The 26,864-nt window shown below is 36.5% G+C and overlaps 8 protein-coding genes and 1 pseudogene across 8 annotated transcripts; 4 read left to right on the top strand and 5 right to left on the bottom strand.

The window, feature by feature from the left end:
• The first annotated feature begins 839 nt into the window (after positions 1 to 839).
• Positions 840 to 6,825, top strand: LOC115633469 (annotated as a pseudogene).
• Positions 6,826 to 7,413: 588 nt separating this feature from the next.
• LOC115633468 (histone H2A) lies at positions 7,414 to 7,788 on the bottom strand. The gene has a single exon (XM_030530924.1). It carries the CDS (start codon positions 7,786 to 7,788, stop codon positions 7,414 to 7,416), a length of 375 nt encoding a protein of 124 aa, XP_030386784.1.
• Positions 7,789 to 8,002: 214 nt separating this feature from the next.
• On the top strand, positions 8,003 to 8,497 carry LOC115633454 (histone H2B). The gene has a single exon (XM_030530909.1). The coding sequence runs from the start codon at positions 8,071 to 8,073 to the stop codon at positions 8,440 to 8,442; it is 372 nt and encodes a 123-aa protein (XP_030386769.1). The 5' UTR covers positions 8,003 to 8,070; the 3' UTR covers positions 8,443 to 8,497.
• Positions 8,498 to 9,188: 691 nt separating this feature from the next.
• On the bottom strand, positions 9,189 to 9,935 carry LOC115633467 (histone H1-like). Its single transcript, XM_030530923.1, has 2 exons — positions 9,755 to 9,935; positions 9,189 to 9,511 (listed from the first exon to the last, which is right to left on the bottom strand). The coding sequence occupies exons 1-2, from the start codon at positions 9,933 to 9,935 to the stop codon at positions 9,189 to 9,191; spliced, it is 504 nt and encodes a 167-aa protein (XP_030386783.1).
• A 1,596-nt stretch (positions 9,936 to 11,531) lies between these two features.
• Positions 11,532 to 11,942, bottom strand: LOC115633466 (histone H3). Its single transcript, XM_030530922.1, has one exon. It carries the CDS (start codon positions 11,940 to 11,942, stop codon positions 11,532 to 11,534), a length of 411 nt encoding a protein of 136 aa, XP_030386782.1.
• A 231-nt stretch (positions 11,943 to 12,173) lies between these two features.
• LOC115633455 (histone H4) lies at positions 12,174 to 12,585 on the top strand. Its single transcript, XM_030530910.1, has one exon. It carries the CDS (start codon positions 12,221 to 12,223, stop codon positions 12,530 to 12,532), a length of 312 nt encoding a protein of 103 aa, XP_030386770.1. The 5' UTR covers positions 12,174 to 12,220; the 3' UTR covers positions 12,533 to 12,585.
• A 588-nt stretch (positions 12,586 to 13,173) lies between these two features.
• On the bottom strand, positions 13,174 to 13,548 carry LOC115633465 (histone H2A). The gene has a single exon (XM_030530920.1). It carries the CDS (start codon positions 13,546 to 13,548, stop codon positions 13,174 to 13,176), a length of 375 nt encoding a protein of 124 aa, XP_030386780.1.
• Positions 13,549 to 13,769: 221 nt separating this feature from the next.
• Positions 13,770 to 14,264, top strand: LOC115633453 (histone H2B). Its single transcript, XM_030530908.1, has one exon. It carries the CDS (start codon positions 13,838 to 13,840, stop codon positions 14,207 to 14,209), a length of 372 nt encoding a protein of 123 aa, XP_030386768.1. The 5' UTR covers positions 13,770 to 13,837; the 3' UTR covers positions 14,210 to 14,264.
• A 691-nt stretch (positions 14,265 to 14,955) lies between these two features.
• LOC115633464 (histone H1-like) lies at positions 14,956 to 15,555 on the bottom strand. Its single transcript, XM_030530919.1, has 2 exons — positions 15,375 to 15,555; positions 14,956 to 15,194 (listed from the first exon to the last, which is right to left on the bottom strand). Exons 1-2 carry the CDS (start codon positions 15,553 to 15,555, stop codon positions 14,956 to 14,958), a joined length of 420 nt encoding a protein of 139 aa, XP_030386779.1.
• Between the last annotated feature and the right edge of the window lie 11,309 nt (positions 15,556 to 26,864).

The raw sequence follows: 26,864 nt of genomic DNA, 5'->3' as shown, positions 1-26,864 counted from the left end.
TGTAAATAATGGAATAAATGTAAATAATCATAATATAAAACGAAAAATGCTGTATACCAAGCAATAGTAATCTCTTTGTTAGCTATTTGTGGTCCTGAAAAGGACCGATTATGATTTATAATTTGGAAAATGAAGCGCTGAAATTTCAACTTATGCACGTTCACCACGAATACGTTGGCCAATTGAATGTCTTGGGCATGATTGTAACACGCTTGGCATGAATTGAATGCGCACAATTTGTATCTTCAAAAAGACCAACCAGATAGGCTTCGCTAGCTTCCTGTAATGCCATTACCGCTGAACTTGGGAATCGCAAAATCAGTTTTAAAGTCCTGTGCTATCTCACGAACAAACGCTGGGAATGGCAGTTTGCGAATCAATAGCTCAGTGCTTTTCTGGTAGCGGAGGATCTCACGAAGTGCAACTGTACCGGGGCGATAACGATGTGGGCTTTTTTACACCACGGTGGCTGGTGCACTTTTACGAGCAGCTTTGGTAGCCAGCTGCTTGCGAGGCGCTTTGCCAACGGTCGATTTTCGGGCAGGCAGTTTGCTTGGTGCGAGCCATTATACAAGTATGTATTCCGTACTAATCTACTACACTGTATACACTGTCACTGATGAAAACACAATATTCGTATGCTTGCTTTGCGCCTTCTTTATATAGAAATTTGGCCGCACAATGCGATTGGTGGTTGTTTGAACGAGATGTGCGAAAGAGAGATAGGAAGATTATCCGACTCGCTCGTGTTTTCGTGTTATTTTTGTATAAATACGAGCGTATGTGGCCGCCAACAGCGTTAGTTTCGTTGTGAATTTTGGCAGTTAAAGTAAAATTAGTGAAAAATGACTGGTCGTGGTAAAGGTGGCAAAGGCTTGGGCAAGGGTGGCGCAAAACGTCATCGCAAAGTATTGCGTGATAACATTCAGGGTATCACAAAGCCAGCTATCCGTCGTTTGGCTCGACGTGGCGGCGGTGTAAAACGCATCTCTGGCTTAATTATGAAGAGACCCGTGGGGTGTCAAGGTGTTTTGGAGAATGTTATTCGTGATGCTGTCACCTATACGGAACATGCCAAAAGGAAACAGTCACAGCTATGGATGTTGTATATGCATTAAAAAGACAAGGCAGCACCCTTTACGGTTTCGGCGGTTAAGAAGTTACATTTGCCCAAATGTGCAAATAAAGAAAACAATCGGTCCTTTTCAGGACCACAACATATATTTTTAAAAGAGAAAAATATTCAAATCATACTTTTATTTTACAAAAAGCTGTACAATCGATACTTCATTTATATTTTCATAATATATTGAACCTTTTCAGGACCACAAATATTTTTTTAAAGAGAAAAAATATTCAACTCATATTTTTATTTACATACGCATATTAAAAAAACAAACATATTGTACAGCTTACATTCCATCCATTTATTTTTCATAATTTAGGAGTAAAATATGGCAAACGTTGGCAGTGTTAAAAATTCGAGTATAGTATAATACTGAGTAATACATATTACACTCAAGTAATTATTATACGTATTGACCAAATTCAAAGGGATAAAAAATACTTTCGAATTAAAAATATATAATACGCATTATATACATACAAATAGTATATTTACGGTTCATGACATGCTGCCCGACCAAATGCTAAGCCTTCATATTTATACTTTATTCAAATTCACGTTGTATGATGATGAATTAAAATCTCTTCTGAATTAAATTGGTCGTCCTGAAAAGGACGGTTGGTTTTTATACAGTATTGTTTTATTTATTAAAGGTTGCCGCCAATTAAGCCTTCTTTTCGGTCTTTTAGGTAAAAGCACCGCCTGGATGTTAGGTAGAACACCACCCTGAGCAATGGTTACGCCCGAGAGGAGCTGTTTAACTCCTCGTCATTACGAATAGCCAGTTGCAGGTGACGTGGAATATGCGCGTCTTTTTATTATCGCGTGCTGCATTGCCAGCCAACTCCAGAACTTCAGCGGCTAAATATTCCATAACAGCAGCCAGGTAAACAGGAGCGCCGGCACCAACACGTTCAGCATAGTTACCCTTGCGAAGCAGGCGGTGGATACGGCCAACTGGGAATTGAAGGCCAGCTCGATTCGAACGCGACTTTGCCTTTCCCTTTACTTACCACCTTTACCACGACCAGACATTTTATATTTTTTTTTTTTATTTCACAAATACACTTTCACTGGCTCAATGGCTCACACCAAATGTTGATGTCCGACCAAGTGTTAGGCCTTTATATTATACTTTTTAAGCATCATATACGCTCTGCTAAGGGTTGGACGGCTTCTTATAAGTTAAACCTGAAGGCGATGTAAACAAAAATATACAAATATGTAGCAATTCAGTGGTAGAAAAATATTGCTAAAGCAACTGTGAAGTGTTGTGTTATTTTAACTCAAGTGAATTAAATTATCTGAAGTGAAAAATGCCGCAAAGACCAGTGGAAAGGCAGCGAAAAAGGCTGGTAAAGCCCAGAAAAATATAACCAAGAACGAAGAAGAACGACAAGAAGAAGAAGCGCAAGAGGAAGGAGAGTTATGCCATCTACATATACAAAGTTCTGAAGCAGGTTCATCCTGATACAGGCATTTCATCGAAGGCAATGAGCATCATGAACAGTTTTGTGAATGACATTTTCGAGCGCATTGCTGCTGAAGCTTCCCGTTTGGCCCACTATAATAAACGATCGACAATAACGTTCCAAAAGGCCCTTTTCAGGGCCATCAAATTTTTCATAAGCAGAGTTAATTATTTCATACATTTCTTTTAAATAAAATTTACATGGCACCCCTTTACTGTGATAAAAAAACAAAATCTATTATAATGGGCGAACATATATATTAATATAACTATTTTGGTCAATATTTATAAACAAACTATTTTTACAAATCATATCGTTCACCTATATGATATGCAGTTCTTATTGCTTGAAATCGACTGAAACAAAACAATTTTTAGTCACCCATTTTTATGAGAATCGTGGAGGAGGACCGACCGTATACAATTCCATTGTATTTGCATCAGCTAAGGTTTATCGTAATTTGCTTCGAAAAATGATTAAATTATTTATTAATTTTATTAATATACGTTTTTTTTTAAACTTTTGTGCTCAAAGTGAAACATTTTTCAATTCTCATTATTTTTGTTACAAAATTAACTAACAAATTATGGTCTAAACCCTTTGTAACAGTTTTAAACAAAAATTGTTAAATTTTTCATACATATACTGTACACCTAGAAGTAATAACAATATATTAACAAAATTAGAAAAAGATAAGATTATTGAAACCATTTAATCACATTTGAAAATTATTTTTTCTCTTTCTTAGTTGTTTGTAGCCCTGAAAAGGGCTTTGTTTCAAATGAATTTTTATATTTGCATATACAAAATTTCACATATGCATTCATTTCTTGACTACTGCTGTCTTTGCCTTTTTGGCGGAAGCTGCAGCCTTTGGTTTTTTCGGTGCCGATGCTGTCTTCTTTGGCTTGGCACTAGTAGTAGTAGTTTTGGCCTTTGGAGTTTTTGGTTTTACAGCACTCGATTTAGGCTTCGATGTAGTTGATTTTGCCTTAACTGTACACTTTTCTTTGCGTCTTTTGCCTTTGCCTTCTCCTTTGTCTTTTTCTCGGCAGTCTTTTTAGTGGCAACAGATTTTTTAACTTTAGATTTCTTGTCACCGGCTGCAGAGGCCTTCTTGGCGACGCCGCTCGACTTCTTTTTAGCTGCTCCAGATGGTGCAACTTTTTTCTTACTTTTCTCGACGGAACTGACTTTTGGCTTTGGCTCTTTTTTAGCGGCCCGCAGATAATTTAAACGAACCAGATGCGCCTTTGCCTTTTGTTTGGATGAGTTTTCCATTTGCAACAGCTGACTTCAAATATTTCTTAATGAACGGGGCCAATTTCTGGGCATCGCATTTATATGTGGCACTAATGTACTTTTTAATTGCCAAAAGTGATGACCCACCGCGCTCCTTCAAATTCTTGATTGACGCGTCGACCATTTGCTGGGTTGGCGGATGTGATGGTGGAGCTGTAGCTTTTTTTCGATTTGGCGGCAGTTGCCTTCTTGACAGTGACCTTTTTCTCCGCTTGTGCAATGGCAATCGGAGAGGCGGCCGATTTGTAACAGCAACGATAGAATCAGACATTTCTTTTAACTTCACTTTCACACTTGTAAAATTATAAAACGGTTTGCTTTCAGAAATTTTACGAATTTTTAGTCACCCATTTTTATGAGAATCGTGGAGGAGGGCGGTATACAAATGAATGTGGCATTGGTCGTTCTCGACAGCTAAGTTTATGGCAATCTAAAAGGTAATTTGCTTCGAAAAATGATTAGATGTAAAAAAAATCATTTGAAATGCAATTTAATAATATCTATAAGCTTGACAGAGTTTAATAAACTTAAGTTTGTGTTGATACTTTTGTGAGTTCATTTTTAAATGGCACTCAAAGTGAAACATTATTCTTTAATGGTCAATAATTTTGCTTACAAAATGAATTTATTATAAGAAATTATGCTATAAAATCATTTGTAACGGGTTTTAAACAAAATTTAAACAATTTTGTATACAAATCTAAACGAATGATTTATTAAAATGCAAAAAAATATATTTATTGAATGCTTTCAAAGTAGCCCTACCTTGCATAAAACGACCATCGGAGTAGCATATAGCATTCAAACAAATTACCAAATATAGTTTAAGAATATAGTTTTAAAAGTCCAATTTATTTTAGCATTCATTCAAAAGAAGTTAAACTTGCTTTAATAATTTGTTAAGTATTTAAGATTTTATATTATCATTTCTGGACCCATTATAAGTTGTTAACGAATTTCCAAGGAGTCATAAAAAAATGGAGTTTGATAACTTACAAGTACTAACAAATGTATTAACAAAACTAGAAAGAGTTAGTTATTAAATAAATAATAAATTCCGAGTTTTAAACGTGTTTTGTTATGTTATAAGTAGTTTCGCATGTTTGTCTAAATAGCAGGAAAATCCATTGCTCTATTTAATTCAAGTGCTTTATTTTGTATTTTGAAAAATATAACAATATACAAGTATATATTTAAGTAAAAAATTTATTAAATAAATAACAAAATTGACTTTTTTTTGGGAAAATCATATTTTATTTATTTGTTTGAATACCAGTAATAACCATTAAATCTTATACTATATAACGTGTGTTTCGCATTCAGAAAAAACAATCGATTTTCTTGTCTAAATAGCAGGACAATCCATTGCTCTATTTAATACAAGTGGTTTATTTTGTATTTTGAAAAATATAACAATATACAAGTATTTATTTAAGTAAAAAATGTATTAAATAAATAACAAATTTTACATTTTTTTGGGAAAATCTTATTTTATTTATTTGTTTGAATACCAGTAACAACCATTAAATCGTATATAACGTGTGTTTAGTATTCAGAAAAAACAATCGATTTTCTCAATGTATATTTCTTTTAATTGAGAAAATGATAATCGCAATAGCATGATTTAATTTACTTGATGAATGAAAAATACATATACAAGTATATGACTTCATATTTATATATTTGCATTGTTATGTGAAATGCCAGGCATTTGTGTAAATAATGGAATAAATGTAAATAATCATAATATAAAACGAAAAATGCTGTATACCAAGCAATAGTTAATCTCTTTGTTAGCTATTTGTGGTCCTGAAAAGGACCGATTATTGATTTTATAATTTGGAAAATGAAGCGCTGAAATTTCAACTTATGCACGTTCACCACGAATACGTCTGGCCAATTGAATGTCCTTGGGCATGATTGTAACACGCTTGGCATGAATTGCGCACAAATTTGTATCTTCAAAAAGACCAACCAGATAGGCTTCGCTAGCTTCCTGTAATGCCATTACCGCTGAACTTTGGAATCGCAAATCAGTTTTAAAGTCCTGTGCTATCTCACGAACCAAACGCTGGAATGGCAGTTTGCGAATCAATAGCTCAGTGCTTTTCTGGTAGCGGCGGATCTCACGAAGTGCAACTGTACCGGGGCGATAACGATGTGGCTTTTTTACACCACCGGTGGCTGGTGCACTTTTACGAGCAGCTTTGGTAGCCAGCTGCTTGCGAGGCGCTTTGCCACCGGTCGATTTTCGGGCAGTTTGCTTGGTGCGAGCCATTATACAAGTATTTATTCCGTACTAATCTACTACACTGTATACACTGTCACTGATGAAAACACAATATTCGTATTGCTTGCTTTGCGCCTTCTTTATATAGAAATTTGGCCGCACAATGCGATTGGTGGTTGTTTGAACGAGATGTGCGAAAGAGAGATAGGAAGATTATCCGACTCGCTCGTGTTTTCGTGTTATTTTTGTATAAATACGAGCGTATGTGGCCGGCCGCAACAGCGTTAGTTTCGTTGTGAATTTTGTGCAGTTAAAGTAAATTAGTGAAAAATGACTGGTCGTGGTAAAGGTGGCAAAGGCTTGGGCAAGGGTGGCGCAAAACGTCATCGCAAAGTATTGCGTGATAACATTCAGGGTATCACAAAGCCAGCTATCCGTCGTTTGGCTCGACGTGGCGGTGTAAAACGCATCTCTGGCTTAATTTATGAAGAGACCCGTGGTGTGCTCAAGGTGTTTTTGGAGAATGTTATTCGTGATGCTGTCACCTATACGGAACATGCCAAAAGGAAAACAGTCACAGCTATGGATGTTGTATATGCATTAAAAAGACAAGGCCGCACCCTTTACGGTTTCGGCGGTTAAGAAGTTACATTTGCCCAAATGTGCAAATAAAGAAAACAATCGGTCCTTTTCAGGACCACAACATATATTTTTAAAAGAGAAAAATATTCAAATCATACTTTTATTTTACAAAAAGCTGTACAATCGATACTCTTCATTTATATTTTCATAATATATTGAACCTTTTCAGGACCACAACATATTTTTTTAAAAGAGAAAAATATTCAACTCATACTTTTATTTTACATACGCATATTTAAAAAAACAAACATATTGTACAGCTTACATTCCATCCATTTATATTTTCATAATTTAGGAGTAAAATATGGCAAACGTTGGCAGTGTTAAAAATTCGAGTATAAATACTTGAGTAATACATATACACTCAAGTAATTATTATACGTATTGACCAAATTCAAAAGGGATAAAAAATACTTTCGAATTAAAAATATATAATACGCATTATATACATACAAGTAGTATATTCTACGGTTCATGACATGCTGCCCGACCAAATGCTAAGCCTTCATATTTATACTTTATTCAAATTCACGTTGTATGATGATGAATTAAAATCTCTTCTGAATTAAATTGGTCGTCCTGAAAAGGACGGTTGGTTTTATATACAGTATTGTTTTTATTTATTAAAGGTTGCCGCCAATTTAAGCCTTCTTTTCGGTCTTTTTAGGTAAAAGCACCGCCTGGATGTTAGGTAGAACACCACCCTGAGCAATGGTTACGCCCGAGAGGAGCTTGTTTAACTCCTCGTCATTACGAATAGCCAGTTGCAGGTGACGTGGAATTATGCGCGTCTTTTTATTATCGCGTGCTGCATTGCCAGCCAACTCCAGAACTTCAGCGGCTAAATATTCCATAACAGCAGCCAGGTAAACAGGAGCGCCGGCACCAACACGTTCAGCATAGTTACCCTTGCGAAGCAGGCGGTGGATACGGCCAACTGGGAATTGAAGGCCAGCTCGATTCGAACGCGACTTTGCCTTTCCCTTTACTTTACCACCTTTACCACGACCAGACATTTTCTATTTTTTTATTTCACAAATACACTTCTCACTGGCTCACTGGCTCACACACAAATGTTGATGTCCGACCAAGTGTTAGGCCTTTATATTTATACTTTTTTAAGCATCATATACGCTCTGCTAAGGGTTGGACGGCTTCTTATAAGTTAAACCTGAAGGCGATGTTAAACAAAAATATACAAATATGTAGCAATTCAGTGGTAGAAAAATATTGCTAAAGCAACTGTGAAGTGTTGTGTTATTTTAACTCAAGTGAATTAAATTAATCTGAAGTGAAAAATGCCGCCAAAGACCAGTGGAAAGGCAGCGAAAAAGGCTGGTAAAGCCCAGAAAAATATAACCAAGAACGACAAGAAGAAGAAGCGCAAGAGGAAGGAGAGTTATGCCATCTACATATACAAAGTTCTGAAGCAGGTTCATCCTGATACAGGCATTTCATCGAAGGCAATGAGCATCATGAACAGTTTTGTGAATGACATTTTCGAGCGCATTGCTGCTGAAGCTTCCCGTTTGGCCCACTATAATAAACGATCGACAATAACGAGTCGCGAAATCCAAACGGCAGTCCGCCTACTTCTGCCCGGTGAATTGGCTAAGCACGCCGTAAGTGAAGGCACCAAAGCCGTTACCAAGTACACCAGCTCAAAGTAAATGTCTGATCGCCCGCTTCATAGCAGCAACAACGTTCCAAAAGGCCCTTTTCAGGGCCATCAAATTTTTCATAAGCAGAGTTAATAATTTTCATACATTTCTTTTAAATAAAATTTACATGGCACCCCTTTACTGTGATAAAAAACAAAATCTATTATAATGGGCGAACATATATATTAATATAACTATTTTGGTCAATATTTATAAACAAACTATTTTTACAAATCATATCGTTCACCTATATGATATGCAGTTCTTATTGCTTGAAATCGACTGAAACAAAACAATTTTTAGTCACCCATTTTTATGAGAATCGTGGAGGAGGACCGGACCGTATACAATTCCATTGTATTTGCATCAGCTAAGTTTATCGTAATTTGCTTCGAAAAATGATTAAATTATTTATTAATTTTATTAATATACGTTTTTTTTTTAAACTTTTGTGCTCAAAGTGAAACATTTTTCAATTCTCATTATTTTTGTTACAAAATTAACTAACAAATTATGGTCTAAAACCCTTTGTAACAGTTTTAAACAAAAATTGTTAAATTTTTCATACATATACTTGTACACCTAGAAGTAATAACAAATATATTAACAAAATTAGAAAAAGATAAGATTATTTGAAACCATTTAAATCACATTTGAAAATTATTTTTTCTCTTTCTTAGTTGTTTGTAGCCCTGAAAAGGGCTTTGTTTCAAATGAATTTTTATATTTGCATATACAAAATTTCACATATGCATTCATTTCTTGACTACTGCTGTCTTTGCCTTTTTGGCGGAAGCTGCAGCCTTTGGTTTTTTCGGTGCCGATGCTGTCTTCTTTGGCTTGGCACTAGTAGTAGTAGTTTTGGCCTTTGGAGTTTTTGGTTTTACAGCACTCGATTTAGGCTTCGATGTAGTTGATTTTGCCTTAACTGTACCACTTTTCTTTGCGTCTTTTGCCTTTGCCTTCTCCTTTGTCTTTTTCTCGGCAGTCTTTTTAGTGGCAACAGATTTTTTAACTTTAGATTTCTTGTCACCGGCTGCAGAGGCCTTCTTGGCGACGCCGCTCGACTTCTTTTTAGCTGCTCCAGATGGTGCAACTTTTTTCTTACTTTTCTCGACGGAACTGACTTTTGGCTTTGGCTCTTTTTTAGCGGCCGCAAATAATTTAAACGAACCAGATGCGCCTTTGCCTTTTGTTTGGATGAGTTTTCCATTTGCAACAGCTGACTTCAAATATTTCTTAATGAACGGGGCCAATTTCTGGGCATCGCATTTATATGTGGCACTAATGTACTTTTTAATTGCCAAAAGTGATGACCCACCGCGCTCCTTCAAATTCTTGATTGACGCGTCGACCATTTGCTGGGTTGGCGGATGTGATGGTGGAGCTGTAGCTTTTTTCGATTTGGCGGCAGTTGCCTTCTTGACAGTGACCTTTTTCTCCGCTTGTGCAATGGCAATCGGAGAGGCGGCCGATGTAACAGCAACGATAGAATCAGACATTTCTTTTAACTTCACTTTCACACTTGTAAAATTATAAAACGGTTTGCTTTCAGAAATTTTACGAATTTTTAGTCACCCATTTTTATGAGAATCGTGGAGGAGGGCGGTATACAAATGAATGTGGCATTGGTCGTTCTCGACAGCTAAGTTTATGGCAATCTAAAAGGTAATTTGCTTCGAAAAATGATTAGATGTAAAAAAAATCATTTGAAATGCAATTTAATAATATCTATAAGCTTGACAGAGTTTAATAAACTTAAGTTTGTGTTGATACTTTTGTGAGTTCATTTTTAAATGGCACTCAAAGTGAAACATTATTCTTTAATGGTCAATAATTTTGCTTACAAAATGAATTTATTATAAGAAATTATGCTATAAAATCATTTGTAACGGGTTTTAAACAAAATTTAAACAATTTTGTATACAAATCTAAACGAATGATTTATTAAAATGCAAAAAAATATATTTATTGAATGCTTTCAAAGTAGCCCTACCTTGCATAAAACGACCATCGGAGTAGCATATAGCATTCAAACAAATTACCAAATATAGTTTAAGAATATAGTTTTAAAAGTCCAATTTATTTTAGCATTCATTCAAAAGAAGTTAAACTTGCTTTAATAATTTGTTAAGTATTTAAGATTTTATATTATCATTTCTGGACCCATTATAAGTTGTTAACGAATTTCCAAGGAGTCATAAAAAAATGGAGTTTGATAACTTACAAGTACTAACAAATGTATTAACAAAACTAGAAAGAGTTAGTTATTAAATAAATAATAAATTCCGAGTTTTAAACGTGTTTTGTTATGTTATAAGTAGTTTCGCATGTTTGTCTAAATAGCAGGAAAATCCATTGCTCTATTTAATTCAAGTGCTTTATTTTGTATTTTGAAAAATATAACAATATACAAGTATATATTTAAGTAAAAAATTTATTAAATAAATAACAAAATTGACTTTTTTTTGGGAAAATCATATTTTATTTATTTGTTTGAATACCAGTAATAACCATTAAATCTTATACTATATAACGTGTGTTTCGCATTCAGAAAAAACAATCGATTTTCTTGTCTAAATAGCAGGACAATCCATTGCTCTATTTAATACAAGTGGTTTATTTTGTATTTTGAAAAATATAACAATATACAAGTATTTATTTAAGTAAAAAATGTATTAAATAAATAACAAATTTTACATTTTTTTGGGAAAATCTTATTTTATTTATTTGTTTGAATACCAGTAACAACCATTAAATCGTATATAACGTGTGTTTAGTATTCAGAAAAAACAATCGATTTTCTCAATGTATATTTCTTTTAATTGAGAAAATGATAATCGCAATAGCATGATTTAATTTACTTGATGAATGAAAAATACATATACAAGTATATGACTTCATATTTATATATTTGCATTGTTATGTGAAATGCCAGGCATTTGTGTAAATAATGGAATAAATGTAAATAATCATAATATAAAACGAAAAATGCTGTATACCAAGCAATAGTTAATCTCTTTGTTAGCTATTTGTGGTCCTGAAAAGGACCGATTATTGATTTTATAATTTGGAAAATGAAGCGCTGAAATTTCAACTTATGCACGTTCACCACGAATACGTCTGGCCAATTGAATGTCCTTGGGCATGATTGTAACACGCTTGGCATGAATTGCGCACAAATTTGTATCTTCAAAAAGACCAACCAGATAGGCTTCGCTAGCTTCCTGTAATGCCATTACCGCTGAACTTTGGAATCGCAAATCAGTTTTAAAGTCCTGTGCTATCTCACGAACCAAACGCTGGAATGGCAGTTTGCGAATCAATAGCTCAGTGCTTTTCTGGTAGCGGCGGATCTCACGAAGTGCAACTGTACCGGGGCGATAACGATGTGGCTTTTTTACACCACCGGTGGCTGGTGCACTTTTACGAGCAGCTTTGGTAGCCAGCTGCTTGCGAGGCGCTTTGCCACCGGTCGATTTTCGGGCAGTTTGCTTGGTGCGAGCCATTATACAAGTATTTATTCCGTACTAATCTACTACACTGTATACACTGTCACTGATGAAAACACAATATTCGTATTGCTTGCTTTGCGCCTTCTTTATATAGAAATTTGGCCGCACAATGCGATTGGTGGTTGTTTGAACGAGATGTGCGAAAGAGAGATAGGAAGATTATCCGACTCGCTCGTGTTTTCGTGTTATTTTTGTATAAATACGAGCGTATGTGGCCGCAACAGCGTTAGTTTCGTTGTGAATTTTGTGCAGTTAAAGTAAATTAGTGAAAAATGACTGGTCGTGGTAAAGGTGGCAAAGGCTTGGGCAAGGGTGGCGCAAAACGTCATCGCAAAGTATTGCGTGATAACATTCAGGGTATCACAAAGCCAGCTATCCGTCGTTTGGCTCGACGTGGCGGTGTAAAACGCATCTCTGGCTTAATTTATGAAGAGACCCGTGGTGTGCTCAAGGTGTTTTTGGAGAATGTTATTCGTGATGCTGTCACCTATACGGAACATGCCAAAAGGAAAACAGTCACAGCTATGGATGTTGTATATGCATTAAAAAGACAAGGCCGCACCCTTTACGGTTTCGGCGGTTAAGAAGTTACATTTGCCCAAATGTGCAAATAAAGAAAACAATCGGTCCTTTTCAGGACCACAACATATATTTTTAAAAGAGAAAAATATTCAAATCATACTTTTATTTTACAAAAAGCTGTACAATCGATACTCTTCATTTATATTTTCATAATATATTGAACCTTTTCAGGACCACAACATATTTTTTTAAAAGAGAAAAATATTCAACTCATACTTTTATTTTACATACGCATATTTAAAAAAACAAACATATTGTACAGCTTACATTCCATCCATTTATATTTTCATAATTTAGGAGTAAAATATGGCAAACGTTGGCAGTGTTAAAAATTCGAGTATAAATACTTAAGTAATACATATACACTCAAGTAATTATTATACGTATTGACCAAATTCAAAAGGGATAAAAAATACTTTCGAATTAAAAATATATAATACGCATTATATACATACAAGTAGTATATTCTACGGTTCATGACATGCTGCCCGACCAAATGCTAAGCCTTCATATTTATACTTTATTCAAATTCACGTTGTATGATGATGAATTAAAATCTCTTCTGAATTAAATTGGTCGTCCTGAAAAGGACGGTTGGTTTTATATACAGTATTGTTTTTATTTATTAAAGGTTGCCGCCAATTTAAGCCTTCTTTTCGGTCTTTTTAGGTAAAAGCACCGCCTGGATGTTAGGTAGAACACCACCCTGAGCAATGGTTACGCCCGAGAGGAGCTTGTTTAACTCCTCGTCATTACGAATAGCCAGTTGCAGGTGACGTGGAATTATGCGCGTCTTTTTATTATCGCGTGCTGCATTGCCAGCCAACTCCAGAACTTCAGCGGCTAAATATTCCATAACAGCAGCCAGGTAAACAGGAGCGCCGGCACCAACACGTTCAGCATAGTTACCCTTGCGAAGCAGGCGGTGGATACGGCCAACTGGGAATTGAAGGCCAGCTCGATTCGAACGCGACTTTGCCTTTCCCTTTACTTTACCACCTTTACCACGACCAGACATTTTCTATTTTTTTTTTTTTTATTTCACAAATACACTTCTCACTGGCTCACTGGCTCACACACAAATGTTGATGTCCGACCAAGTGTTAGGCCTTTATATTTATACTTTTTTAAGCATCATATACGCTCTGCTAAGGGTTGGACGGCTTCTTATAAGTTAAACCTGAAGGCGATGTTAAACAAAAATATACAAATATGTAGCAATTCAGTGGTAGAAAAATATTGCTAAAGCAACTGTGAAGTGTTGTGTTATTTTAACTCAAGTGAATTAAATTAATCTGAAGTGAAAAATGCCGCCAAAGACCAGTGGAAAGGCAGCGAAAAAGGCTGGTAAAGCCCAGAAAAATATAACCAAGAACGACAAGAAGAAGAAGCGCAAGAGGAAGGAGAGTTATGCCATCTACATATACAAAGTTCTGAAGCAGGTTCATCCTGATACAGGCATTTCATCGAAGGCAATGAGCATCATGAACAGTTTTGTGAATGACATTTTCGAGCGCATTGCTGCTGAAGCTTCCCGTTTGGCCCACTATAATAAACGATCGACAATAACGAGTCGCGAAATCCAAACGGCAGTCCGCCTACTTCTGCCCGGTGAATTGGCTAAGCACGCCGTAAGTGAAGGCACCAAAGCCGTTACCAAGTACACCAGCTCAAAGTAAATGTCTGATCGCCCGCTTCATAGCAGCAACAACGTTCCAAAAGGCCCTTTTCAGGGCCATCAAATTTTTCATAAGCAGAGTTAATAATTTTCATACATTTCTTTTAAATAAAATTTACATGGCACCCCTTTACTGTGATAAAAAACAAAATCTATTATAATGGGCGAACATATATATTAATATAACTATTTTGGTCAATATTTATAAACAAACTATTTTTACAAATCATATCGTTCACCTATATGATATGCAGTTCTTATTGCTTGAAATCGACTGAAACAAAACAATTTTTAGTCACCCATTTTTATGAGAATCGTGGAGGAGGACCGGACCGTATACAATTCCATTGTATTTGCATCAGCTAAGTTTATCGTAATTTGCTTCGAAAAATGATTAAATTATTTATTAATTTTATTAATATACGTTTTTTTTTTAAACTTTTGTGCTCAAAGTGAAACATTTTTCAATTCTCATTATTTTTGTTACAAAATTAACTAACAAATTATGGTCTAAAACCCTTTGTAACAGTTTTAAACAAAAATTGTTAAATTTTTCATACATATACTTGTACACCTAGAAGTAATAACAAATATATTAACAAAATTAGAAAAAGATAAGATTATTTGAAACCATTTAAATCACATTTGAAAATTATTTTTTCTCTTTCTTAGTTGTTTGTAGCCCTGAAAAGGGCTTTGTTTCAAATGAATTTTTATATTTGCATATACAAAATTTCACATATGCATTCATTTCTTGACTACTGCTGTCTTTGCCTTTTTGGCGGAAGCTGCAGCCTTTGGTTTTTTCGGTGCCGATGCTGTCGTCTTTGGCTTGGCACTAGTAGTAGTAGTTTTGGCCTTTGGAGTTTTTGGTTTTACAGCACTCGATTTAGGCTTCGATGTAGTTGATTTTGCCTTAACTGTACCACTTTTCTTTGCGTCTTTTGCCTTACTTTTCTCGACGGAACTGACTTTTGGCTTTGGCTCTTTTTTAGCGGCCGCAGATAATTTAAACGAACCAGATGCGCCTTTGCCTTTTGTTTGGATGAGTTTTCCATTTGCAACAGCTGACTTCAAATATTTCTTAATGAACGGGGCCAATTTCTGGGCATCGCATTTATATGTGGCACTAATGTACTTTTTAATTGCCAAAAGTGATGACCCACCGCGCTCCTTCAAATTCTTGATTGACGCGTCGACCATTTGCTGGGTTGGCGGATGTGATGGTGGAGCTGTAGCTTTTTTCGATTTGGCGGCAGTTGCCTTCTTGACAGTGACCTTTTTCTCCGCTTGTGCAATGGCAATAGGAGAGGCGGCCGATGTAACAGCAACGATAGAATCAGACATTTCTTTTAACTTCACTTTCACACTTGTAAAATTATAAAACGGTTTGCTTTCAGAAATTTTACGAATTTTTAGTCACCCATTTTTATGAGAATCGTGGAGGAGGGCGGTATACAAATGAATGTGGCATTGGTCGTTCTCGACAGCTAAGTTTATGGCAATCTAAAAGGTAATTTGCTTCGAAAAATGATTAGATGTAAAAAAATCATTTAAAATGCAATTTAATAATATCTATAAGCTTGACAGAGTTTAATAAACTTAAGTTTGTGTTGATACTTTTGTGAGTTCATTTTTAAATGGCACTCAAAGTGAAACATTATTCTTTAATGGTCAATAATTTTGCTTACAAAATGAATTTATGTAGGTTTGAAATACAAATTAGTTTATTTGGGATGTCTTGTAGTATACATAAGTTTTAAAAGTTAAATGAGTAGTTAATATAAAAGAAATGCGCAGCACTTCCGCGAACAATACTTTAAACTGGCCTTGGCAACAACACTCACTGTCTACACTCTGACTCGCAACTCTCAAACAACTGACTTCAGCCACTCCACTCAAGCGAATGCCTTATTCTCCTCTTCTGTTCGATTTTAAGCCTATCGATACTCGCCGATGCCATATTAGACCAGGGTTGCTAAAAGGGTATTCTACTCCCGCCTTATTCCCCACATCCTACATTCGGCCTTCCTGACAATTCGTTCGTCCCGAACGAACACCATTTTTTTACAAACTCTGCGGCTGTTGTTGTTAAGTTTGGTCCCTCCTGATTGCCAACTTTTTAAACTTCATAGCGCCCATGTTTCATTATCTTCGTTACCTTATACGGTCCAAGAAACTTTGGTCTTAACTTCATGTCTGTGCCATATTGTGTTCTTTTAATCGCTACCAGTTCCCCTACTTTATAAGTTTCTTCGACTTTCCTTTTTTCGTTAAATCCCTTTCTATTCTCTTGTTGTATCTTCTCAATGTTCTCCTGTGCTTTAATCCTTACTAATTCTCGCTCTTCATTAAAAATGTCCATGTCCACTTCTTCTAGAATTTGCCTTATGTCTTCGTTTTTAGTTTTCATGTCGAGTCCTGTAAGAATTTTAAAAGGAGTGAATTTCGTGCTTCGTGGAGGTGTGCTGTTTATAATTTGTTGAACGCGATCAACATGACAGTACCAATTCGAGGGATTGCTCTGACACATTTTGGTCAACATTGGAATGACAATTCTATGAATGCGTTCTACCTGTCCGTTACCCCTTGGCATACCTGTTGTAATGTGTAGGAGTTGGATGCCCTCATTCTCACAATATTGTTTAAATACATTTGATGTAAACGCTGTGCCTCTATCAGTAACTACTCTTTTCGGGTTACCAAAAATATACGCCTGTTTTTGGAGCTTATCTATGACTTCATCTGTTCCCGTCGATTTAGTGGGATAAAGCCAAACAAATTTCGAAAAGGCGTCTACCACCGTTAAAATATGCATATATTTCTTTTTTGTACTCGTGAGAGGACCGACGTGATCTATATGATATGTTCCCAATGGATCTTGGGCCTTGTCAATAGGTACTAAAAGTCCTTCTTTTTTGCCTCGTTTTGCATCTGATATAAGACATTCAACACAACTACGGACCACTTTGCCTACTTTTTCTTGCATATTGTAAAAAAAATATTGTTTACTCAGCAAGTCGACAGTCTTCTTTGTGCCAAAATGGCCCTCGCGGTGAGCAATAGTTATAATTTCATCCTGCATGGTCTCAGGGACAACCAGCAGCTCTTTGTTAAGGTCCTTGTATAATATCACGTTTCGAACAAAATAATCTTCATAGCTGTTAGAGCTTTCCAAAACTTTTTTGACTGCCTTTATCCAATTGTCTGCCTCTTGTGTTTCCCGCAACCTATACTTTACTGACTCTTTAATTATTAGACAAGACAATCTGCTTAATGCATCAACGTGCTTCATTTGGCTTCCCGATCTATGTTCAACTTGGTAGTCAAATTCTTGCAGAAACATAGCCCATCTAGCAACTCGCACTGGTACATCGTCTTTCTTAACTGTCATCGCAAAAGCATTGCAGTCCGTCACAATTTTGAATTTTTATGCCTAATAGGTATATTCGCCACTTTTTGATTTCTGTTATAACTGCCAAGATTTCCAATTCGTAAGAACTGTACTTTTCTTCTCACGGATTTGTTTTCTTGCTCATAAATTCTATCGGGTGGAAGAGTTGATCTTCTGAGTCCATCTGCAGCAAAACAGCCCCAAACCCATGCTTACTTGCATCTGCATGCACTTCTGTTACTGCGCTCGGGTTATATAACTTTAATAGTGGAGCTGAAACAAGCAAATGCTTTAAGAATTCAAAAGCAACGAAGCCCTTTTGATCTAACTCAATTTTTCTATTATTCCCTTTTGGATTGTCTCTACGAAGCATGTCGGTTAGCGGCTTGGCCTCTAGTGCATAGCTTTAAATGAAGCGTCGTAAATATGACGTAAGACCCAAAAATCGTTGAAGAGCATTTTTGCTTTTAGGTACTGGGAAATTTACTACCGCATCAATTTTGTCCCGTGTTGGCGAAATGGTTGCGTTTTCAATAACATACCCCAAAAATTGAATTTTCTTTCTGAGATACTGTCCTTTTTCCCATTTTATACGTAAACCGGCCCTACCTGCGACTTGCAAAAACTCTTTTAGCATTTCTATACCCTCATTCTCGTCCCTTGATGGAATAATTATGTCGTCCATGTAAATAATTATTTTCTTCGCTTGCAACAGGTCTCTAAGTACAGCGCTAATATATCGACAGAATACAGCTGGTGAATTTGTAATACCAAAGGGTACGTGTGTGAACTCGTACTGGCCATTGTGGGTTACAAAAGCTGTAAATTTTCTGGATTCGTTTTCTATGGGTACGTGGAAAAATCCGTTTGTAAGATCTAGTGTGGTAAACACTTTCGAACCCTGTAAGCGATCTAACACGTCATCAATGAGCGCCATTGGAAAATTGTCTTTTTTCATTTTTAAGTTTAACTTCCTATAGTCGCAGCAGAACCTCTTCGACCCATCTTTTTTCGACACTAGCACAACTGGAGCAGCATATTCTGAAGAGCTTGGTACTACGATTCCCTCATCTAACCATTGCTGAACTTGTTTTTCAATAATCATTCTGTTTAAATACGAAGTCCTGCGAGGGTGGTGAAAAACTGGAAAGTCATCTTCTAGAACTATCTTCATTTTAACTAGTGACTTAATGACCTTTTGGGGAGAGTAATTGTTTATCAACCCCTCTACTACAAGCTTCTGTTCCTCCTTCAGGTGACTTAAATCGACCCTGTCTGATGCCAATCGTTCCTGTGACATTTCCTCAACACACATTCCACTAAACACGTTTGCAGATTCTTTATTTCTACCTTTAAACTTGACCCCTTCTGCGCTGAATGTTATGTCAAAAGACTTTAGAACATCTTTCCCGATTAACACCAAAACATAAATCCTCGACCTCTACATCAGTTGTGAAATACCCTATAGTAGTTAATTCGCCCTTGCCTATGCCTCGTAATTGTTTACTGTCCTTCACCAAATTCTCTCCTTCCAATCTTCCCACTAAATCTTCTCTCATAAGACACAAATCGCAGCCAGTATCGACCATCGCTAAAAACGGCATGACAAACTGTTTATAGGTTAAGTCTTTTCCCACTGATTTTAATCCGGCAAACGCAACTTGCTCTTTTTTTTTTACTTTTTTTTAACAATTTTTGGCGATGTGGCCCGGCTTGTTGCAATTATAGCATGTTGATGGTTCCTTGCATTCCCTTGCCTGATGACCTTCTTTATTGCATTTAAAGCATCTCCTAGTATTTTGTCCCTGTCCTTTTTTCATTACAATTTCTTTGTTTCCACCCTCGATCTTTTCGTAGAGCTTGATTTCCCTTTTAAATCTTTTATAGTTTTGCAACGATAAAGACTTGCCTTGTTGGATTTTGTGTCTGGCACACCATCGGCAAAGTAAGAGATCAAGCTCTCATCATCGAGTTGAATTTGTTTCCCCATCTCAATCAGGCTGTATAAATATTCGGTCAAAGTCTCTTTCGGTAGTTTTCGTCTTTTCCTTAGCAAACTGTGTACCTCAGCTGAGCTCAATTTCTGGCCAAATTCAGATTTAAGATTTGCCTTCAATTGTGTCCAACTGCGGGCTCCAGTCAATCCTCTTGTAAACAATTTTGCTGCCCCAATCAATAGCTGTTTGGCGTAAATAAACTTTTGGAGGTCATCCCATCTCACGGTTATGGCTACATCTTAAAATCTGAAATCCACTGTTCTACGTTTGGCTGACTTGTGCCAGAAAAAGCTGTAATGCTATCCTGCACGTCGCGCAATGTAAAACGTGAAATGCTGTTATTACTATGTACATCTTCATACACGCTTGCCTGTTCTGATTTGTCTTCCTCTACATCTAAATCAACCTCCTCCAAATCATAGTGGTCCAACAATCTATCCTGCAACACACTTTTTCTGCCCACTGTACTAAGTTTAAGCTCTTTTAAATGCTGCCGCAACTCTTCTACTTTCAATGACATAATTGTTTTCGAATCCATTATTGTTTGCGCAAGTACTACTGCTTTGTACAACAAAATATTTTCTTAAATTATGTTAATTTACAAAATGAATGGAGGCTTCACCTCTCATTAAAAGAATTGACAAAATTTTAAGTTTTTTTTTTTTTAAATTGTTAGGCGCCTGCACATACACTCACCAATACCGCGTTCTCTGGTATTTGGATTTGCCTACCGCTTGTACTGCTGCTCTCCACTGTTTCAAACTGTTTCTACTGCTTGCTGTTGTTTGTATGCAGTTTCTCACTGCCTGCGTCCCGCGTCGCACTTCCCACGCTGCGCTGCTTGCAAACTGCTTGGCGGCCGTTAACTTGCTACACAGCGATATTTTGTTGCGCTATACTTTTTTACGATGCTTATTGCTAACGTAACCCAGTATGTATGTCACAGCTTGCAGATAAACGTATACACGCACACACACTTTGCGTTGTTACGTTTTCTGCGCTCTTCAAGTGTGACTCCCTCGCTGCCGTCGCTTTCGATGTCGCAGCCTGCAGATCAACGCACACACGCACACACACTTTGCGTTGTTACGTTTCTGCGCCCTTCAACTGCGAGTCCCTCGCTGCCGTCGTTTTCGCTGTCGCAGCCTGCAGATCAACGCACACACGCACACACACTTTGCGTTGTTACGTTTCTGCGCCCTTCAACTGCGACTCCCTCGCTGCCGTCGTTTTCGATGTCGCAGCCTGCAGATCAACGCACACACACTTTGCGTTGTTACGTTTCTGCGCCCTTCAACTGCGACTCCCTCGCTGCCGTCGTTTTCGCTGTCGCAGCCTGCAGATCAACGCACACACGCACACAAACTTTGCGTTGTTACGTTTCTGCGCCCTTCAACTGCGACTCCTTCGCTGCCGTCGTTTTCGCTGTCGCAGCCTGCAGATCAACGCACACACGCACACACAATTTGCGTTGTTACGTCTCTGCGCCCTTCAACTGCGACTCCCTCGACGCACTCTTCACTGTTGCAGCATCTCATATACGAGTACGTGAGTATTCGTATAGTTCAGCTGTACTTCTGCCTTGTCGCCAGCCACTTTACTGTTTGTTTTTACCGTTAGGCCTCTCGCATTCATCGATGTAGAGTCGTTGTTGCCGTTTGTCGCTTCCACGTATATGGCGATAGAATGAACAAATTTTTGGCCTTGAACGCGGCTGTACACCTTTAACACAGAATTTTCGTGCTGCACACACTCAAAGTATACGTTGACGCGTATGTAAAAATTCACATCACTTCTTTTTATACTTTAGACAAATCCCGGACGAGCCCCCAATTATTTGTAGGTTTGAAATACAAATTAGTTTATTTGGGATGTCTTGTAGTATACATAAGTTTTAAAAGTTAAATGAATAGTTAATATAAAAGAAATGCGCAGCACTTCCGCGAACAATACTTTAAACTGGCCTTGGCAACAACACTCACTGTCTACACTCTGACTCGCAACTCTCAAACAACTGACTTCAGCCACTCCACTCAAGCGAATGCCTTATTCTCCTCTTCTGTTCGATTTTAAGCCTATCGATACTCGCCGATGCCATATTAGACCAGGGTTGCTAAAAGGGTATTCTACTCCCGCCTTATTCCCCACAACCTACATTTATTATAAAAAATTATGCTATAAAATCATTTGTAACGGGTTTTAAACAAAATTTAAACAATTTTGTATACAAATCTAAACGAATGATTTATTAAAATGCAAAAAAATATATTTATTGAATGCTTTCAAAGTAGCCCTACCTTGCATAAAACGACCATCGGAGTAGCATATGGCATTCAAACAAATTACCAAATATAGTTTAGGAATATAGTTTTAAAAGTCCAATTTATTTTAGCATTCATTCAAAAGAAGTTAAACTTGCTTTAATAATTTGTTAAGTATTTAAGATTTTATATTATCATTTCTGGACCCATTATAAGTTGTTAACGCATTTCCAAGGAGTCATAAAAAAATGGAGTTTTATAACATACAAGTACTAAGAAATGTATTAACAAAACTAGAAAGAGTTAGTTATTAAATAAATAATAAATTCCGAGTTTTAAACGTGTTTGGTTATGTTATAAGTAGTTTCGCATGTTTGTCTAAATAGCAGGAAAATCCATTGCTCTATTTAATTCAAGTGGTTTATTTTGTATTTTGAAAAATATAACAACATACAAGTATTTATTTAAGTAAAAAATGTATTAAATAAATAATAAATTTTACATTTATTTGGGAAAATCATATTTTATTTATTTGTTTGAATACCAGTAATAACCATTAAATCTTATATAACGTGTGTTTCGTATTCAGAAAAAACAATCGATTTTCTTGTCTAAATAGCAGGACAATCCATTGCTCTATTTAATACAAGTGGTTTATTTTGTATTTTGAAAAATATAACAATATACAAGAATTTATTTAAGTAAAAAATTTATTAAATAAATAACAAATTTTACATTTATTTGGGAAAATCATATTTTATTTATTTGTTTGAATACCAGTAACAACCATTATTTATTTATTTATTTAAATCAACAAGTAGTTCTGTCGATTTATTCCAAAACAATATATATGTATTAACATATTATATATATATTAAGATTAAAATTAAAAATACAAATATGATTAATATAATTACTGATAGTTGTCTACTTTCTGCTATCAAATCCTTGAAGTCTTCATACTCTCCTGGAGCAGACAACATTCCTAGTTGTGTACTCAAGGAATGTTCTAGTTCTCTTTTACAACCATTGCTTAAACTTTTTAATCTGTCGCTTAGTTCTTCAATCTTTCCAGCTATTTGGAGAGAATCTTTTATAATTCCTTTATATAAAAAGGGTGGTAAGTCTGATATTTCGAATTACAGAGGTATTGCAAAGTTGTCCGCTATACCAAAATTATTTGAAAAAATAGTTTGCGGCACTTTGCAGCATCTCTGCAAATCTGTCATATCTCCTGCTCAACATGGTTTTATTAAGAGACGGTCTACTACGACCAATTTGCTGGAATTTACTTCTTTGGTAAATGAGGCATTTATTCTAAAAATGCAGACTGATGTCGTTTACACTGACTTCAGTAAAGCATTTGACTCTGTTAACCATGACCTTCTGCTCTTTAAGCTTAGCCGCATAGGATTTCCTGCCGATTTGTTGCGTTGGATTTCGTCCTATTTAAAAAACAGGACCCAACGAATTTTGAAGTTCAATTTGGAATCAAAAAGAACCCCAAGGTCTTCAACAGTCGATATACGTTGCAATGGCACATTGTCAATCGTATACGTAACTAAATGAGGCAAAGTTCGGTGAAATGTCATGAACTTACACTTAGCGCAATTGAGGTACAAGTGGTTAGCTAAGCACCACGATTGCATGCAGTTCAGATCATCCTGCAGGCGATGAGAATGAGTATGGTCTTTATAAGTCAGAATAAGTTTCACATCATCAGCATACATAAAAATATGAGAGTGTGACAAGGTAGAGGGGAGGTCATTAATAAATAATGTAAAAAGTAAGGGGCCAAGATGGCTACCTTGAGGCACACCTGATGATGCAAACACGGGCTTAGAAATGTGCGACCTAAGCAAGATCCGTTGGGTCCTATTTTTTAGATAAGACGAAATCCAACTCAAAAAAGCGGAGGGAAATCCTATACGACTTAGCTTAAAGAGCAGAAGATCATGGTTCACAGAGTCAAATACTTTACTGAAGTCAGTGTAGACGACATCAGTCTGCATTTTTAAAATAAATGCTTCATTTACCAAGGAAGTAAATTCCAGCAAATTGGCCGTAGTAGACCGTCTCCTCATGAATCCATGTTGAGCTGGAGATATGACAGATTTACAGAGGTGCTGCAAAGTGCTGCAAACTATTTTTTCAAATAATTTTGGTATGGCAGACAACTTTGCAATTCCTCTGTAGTTTGAAATATCAGACTTACCACCCTTTTTATAAAGAGGAATAATAAAAGATTCTCTCCAAATAGTTGGAAAGATTGAGGAACCAAGTGACAGATTAAAAAGTTTAAGTAATGGTTGTAAAAGGGAACTAGAACACTCCTTGAGAACACAACTAGGAATGTTGTCTGCTCCAGGAGAGTATGAAGATTTTAAGGATTTGATAGCAGAGAGTAGACAGCTATCAGAAATTATGGGAGCGTAAATAGTGTGGGAAGATGAAATGCTATAAGGATAAGAGGTATTACTAATAGAGACAGAGGAATATGTTGATTGGAAGAAGTTGGCAAACAAGTCAGCAGCTTCAGAATCGTTGCTGGCTTTTTTGTCACCAAGGAAAAATGACGAAGGAAGGGAAGCAGATTTACGTTTAGAGTTAACGAACTTATAGAATTGTTTAGGGTCCTGTGCAAATTGTATCTTGCATCGGGCAAGGTAATTATTATAACATTGTGAATTAAGGAGAGCAAAATTGGATTTCGCTAAAGAGTATTTATAGAAGTCAATAGATAGGCCCGACTGCTTATACTTTTTAAAGCATCTAGATTTAACATTTTTTAAGTTTGAAAGTCTTGGTGAAAACCAAGGAGGTTTTGATGACGCAGATGAAATGACACTTTTTGGGATGCAGACATCAAAAAGAGCATTAATAGTGTCATAGAAAAACTTTACGGCTATGTTGATGTCAACAGCACTATACAAATAGGACCAATTAGTTGCTGCAATGAGTTCGTTTAGCAAAGAAAAATTTCCTTTGCGAAAGCACAAACTAGTATTTTTGGGAATAAGTGCTGGAGTAGAGCTAGGGTTTGAAATTGAGAGGGAAATTTGCAAAGTAGGGTGGTAAGAATCTTCAGGCAGTATAAGGGGAGAAGACCTACAGATAACTTTACTAGCAGGGTCGGTGACAAAGACGAGATCAAGCGTTCTGCTTAAGTGATTAGGTATAGAATTAATTTGGAACAATGAAAGGTCAAAAAAACAGTCTAAACAGGCATGCTCTGCCGAGGGTACCAAATAATTAGACTGATTGAAGAATGACCATTCAATGTTAGGCAAATTAAAATCACCTACCACAACGAACGCGTCACTGTCACGTAGGAGATTAGAGATTCCTTTTATACAGGTTATATGTTCCATATAGACCTGTATATCAGAAGAGGGAGGTATATAAGAACAAGAGATGTATAGTGCAAAAGACGGAAAAGATACTCTTACAGCAACAAATTCAACATCATTAGGTACATTTACATCAATTATTTCTGACCGATAGGAGGAATTGACTGCAATCAGTACGCCTCCGCCACATCGAGCCGGACGATCTCATCGAAAGATACAAAAATTATTTGATAAAATTTCGTTATCAGAAATCGTGGGATTTAACCACGTCTCTGAGAACGCAATAATATCAGATTCAAACGAAAAACTACTAAGAAATAAACTACTGAGCTTGGACACAATACCCCTAACATTCTGATATAGAATGTTTAACGAAAGTGGACGACCTCCTAGTTTTTTGAAGTCGAGCTTGAGGTTGGCTGCAAAGGTTGGCCAGCAGACTGTAAGTTGACCGGCAAAGAGCGAGATCGTTTTTTCTGCCTAAACTCATGTACAATCATTTGTGGCGGCCAAAATTTTGGGTCACAAATAGTTGTAAATGATTCAGGCGGTACACTTATTTTGAACGAGGCTATTTCTCGGGGCTCGGAAAAGAACTTAGAAATAGATACAGCAGCTGTCAACTTACTTGCGATATAGGCAGCGATAGCCTCACAAGAAGTATCAGGGGACAACCGAGACACGAAAACTTGCTTTCTAGGAGCTACCACTGTAAGAGACGGGGGCAGAGGAAGGGCTGGGACTGCCGCACATTCTACAGCTCCTGAAGAAACTATAGGAGGTGGTGCCGACGTTTTAGAAGAAGCCCTTGTTCTTACAGGTTTAGATATATTAGGCACAGGAGGAACTACCAACGGGGCCAACATAACATGAGCCGGCGAAGGCAGAGGGGAAATTTCAAATAAATTTCCAGGCGAAGTAGACAATGAAATTGCCGGCGACACATCTACATTTAATAGCGAGGGAATCGGAGAAGCTATCTGAGCCGAGCTAGGTGGCACCTCTAAGAATTGAGGTTCAAGCCTACGCTTGGGAGGAGATTCGAACTTATATTTACTAAGCAAGTCGGTCCCTGTGTCAAACTCACTTGAGAGTTGCTTAGTAATTCTATGCAAGCTCAAAAATTTATTTCTCACATTGTCATACATACGATAGAAATGAAATTGTATGTCTATGCAAACAGGGCATGACCATTTCAAGCCACCACAAAATTTTTTAGGCGAGTAAATTTTATCAAGGTCACGACCACTTAGTCCAGCACACTTAATATGCATAAAATTCTCGCACAACCAACAACTTACAAATCGTTGTTGTTCGACGATTGTTTATTTATTTGTTTGTATATAACGTGTGTTAAGTATTCTTTTTTTCTTTCTTTTAATTGAGAAAATGATAATCGCAATAGCATGATTTAATTTACTTGATGAATGAAAAATACATATACAAGTATATGACTTCATATTTATATATTTGCATTGTTATGTGAAATGCCAGGCATTTGTGTAAATAATGGAATAAATGTAAATAATCATAATATAAAACGAAAAATGCTGTATACCAAGCAATAGTTAATCTCTTTGTTAGCTATTTGTGGTCCTGAAAAGGACCGATTATTGATTTTATAATTTGGAAAATGAAGCGCTGAAATTTCAAC

This window comes from Scaptodrosophila lebanonensis, unplaced genomic scaffold, assembly GCF_003285725.1.
Source record: "Scaptodrosophila lebanonensis strain 11010-0011.00,11010-0021.00 unplaced genomic scaffold, SlebRS2 tig00001423-arrow-arrow-pilon, whole genome shotgun sequence".
NCBI lineage: Eukaryota > Metazoa > Arthropoda > Insecta > Diptera > Drosophilidae > Scaptodrosophila > Scaptodrosophila lebanonensis.
Note: the sequence above shows the minus strand (reverse complement) of the source record. Positions and strands in the feature narration are given on the sequence as shown.

Excerpts from the sequence above, each read along its gene's own strand:
- LOC115633465 (XM_030530920.1), bottom strand. The coding sequence starts at position 13,548 with ATGTCTGGTCGTGGTAAAGGTGGTAAAGTAAAGGGAAAGGCAAAGTCG.
- LOC115633455 (XM_030530910.1), top strand. The coding sequence starts at position 12,221 with ATGACTGGTCGTGGTAAAGGTGGCAAAGGCTTGGGCAAGGGTGGCGCA.
- LOC115633466 (XM_030530922.1), bottom strand. The coding sequence starts at position 11,942 with ATGGCTCGCACCAAGCAAACTGCCCGAAAATCGACCGGTGGCAAAGCG.
- LOC115633467 (XM_030530923.1), bottom strand. The coding sequence starts at position 9,935 with ATGTCTGATTCTATCGTTGCTGTTACATCGGCCGCCTCTCCGATTGCC. Across the intron at positions 9,512-9,754 it reads CAAGAATTTGAAGGAGCGCG|CTAAAAAGAAGTCGAGCGGC; the intron begins GTGGGTCATCAC and ends CATCTGGAGCAG.
- LOC115633453 (XM_030530908.1), top strand. The coding sequence starts at position 13,838 with ATGCCGCCAAAGACCAGTGGAAAGGCAGCGAAAAAGGCTGGTAAAGCC.
- LOC115633468 (XM_030530924.1), bottom strand. The coding sequence starts at position 7,788 with ATGTCTGGTCGTGGTAAAGGTGGTAAAGTAAAGGGAAAGGCAAAGTCG.
- LOC115633454 (XM_030530909.1), top strand. The coding sequence starts at position 8,071 with ATGCCGCCAAAGACCAGTGGAAAGGCAGCGAAAAAGGCTGGTAAAGCC.
- LOC115633464 (XM_030530919.1), bottom strand. The coding sequence starts at position 15,555 with ATGTCTGATTCTATCGTTGCTGTTACATCGGCCGCCTCTCCTATTGCC. Across the intron at positions 15,195-15,374 it reads CAAGAATTTGAAGGAGCGCG|AGCCAAAGCCAAAAGTCAGT; the intron begins GTGGGTCATCAC and ends CCGCTAAAAAAG.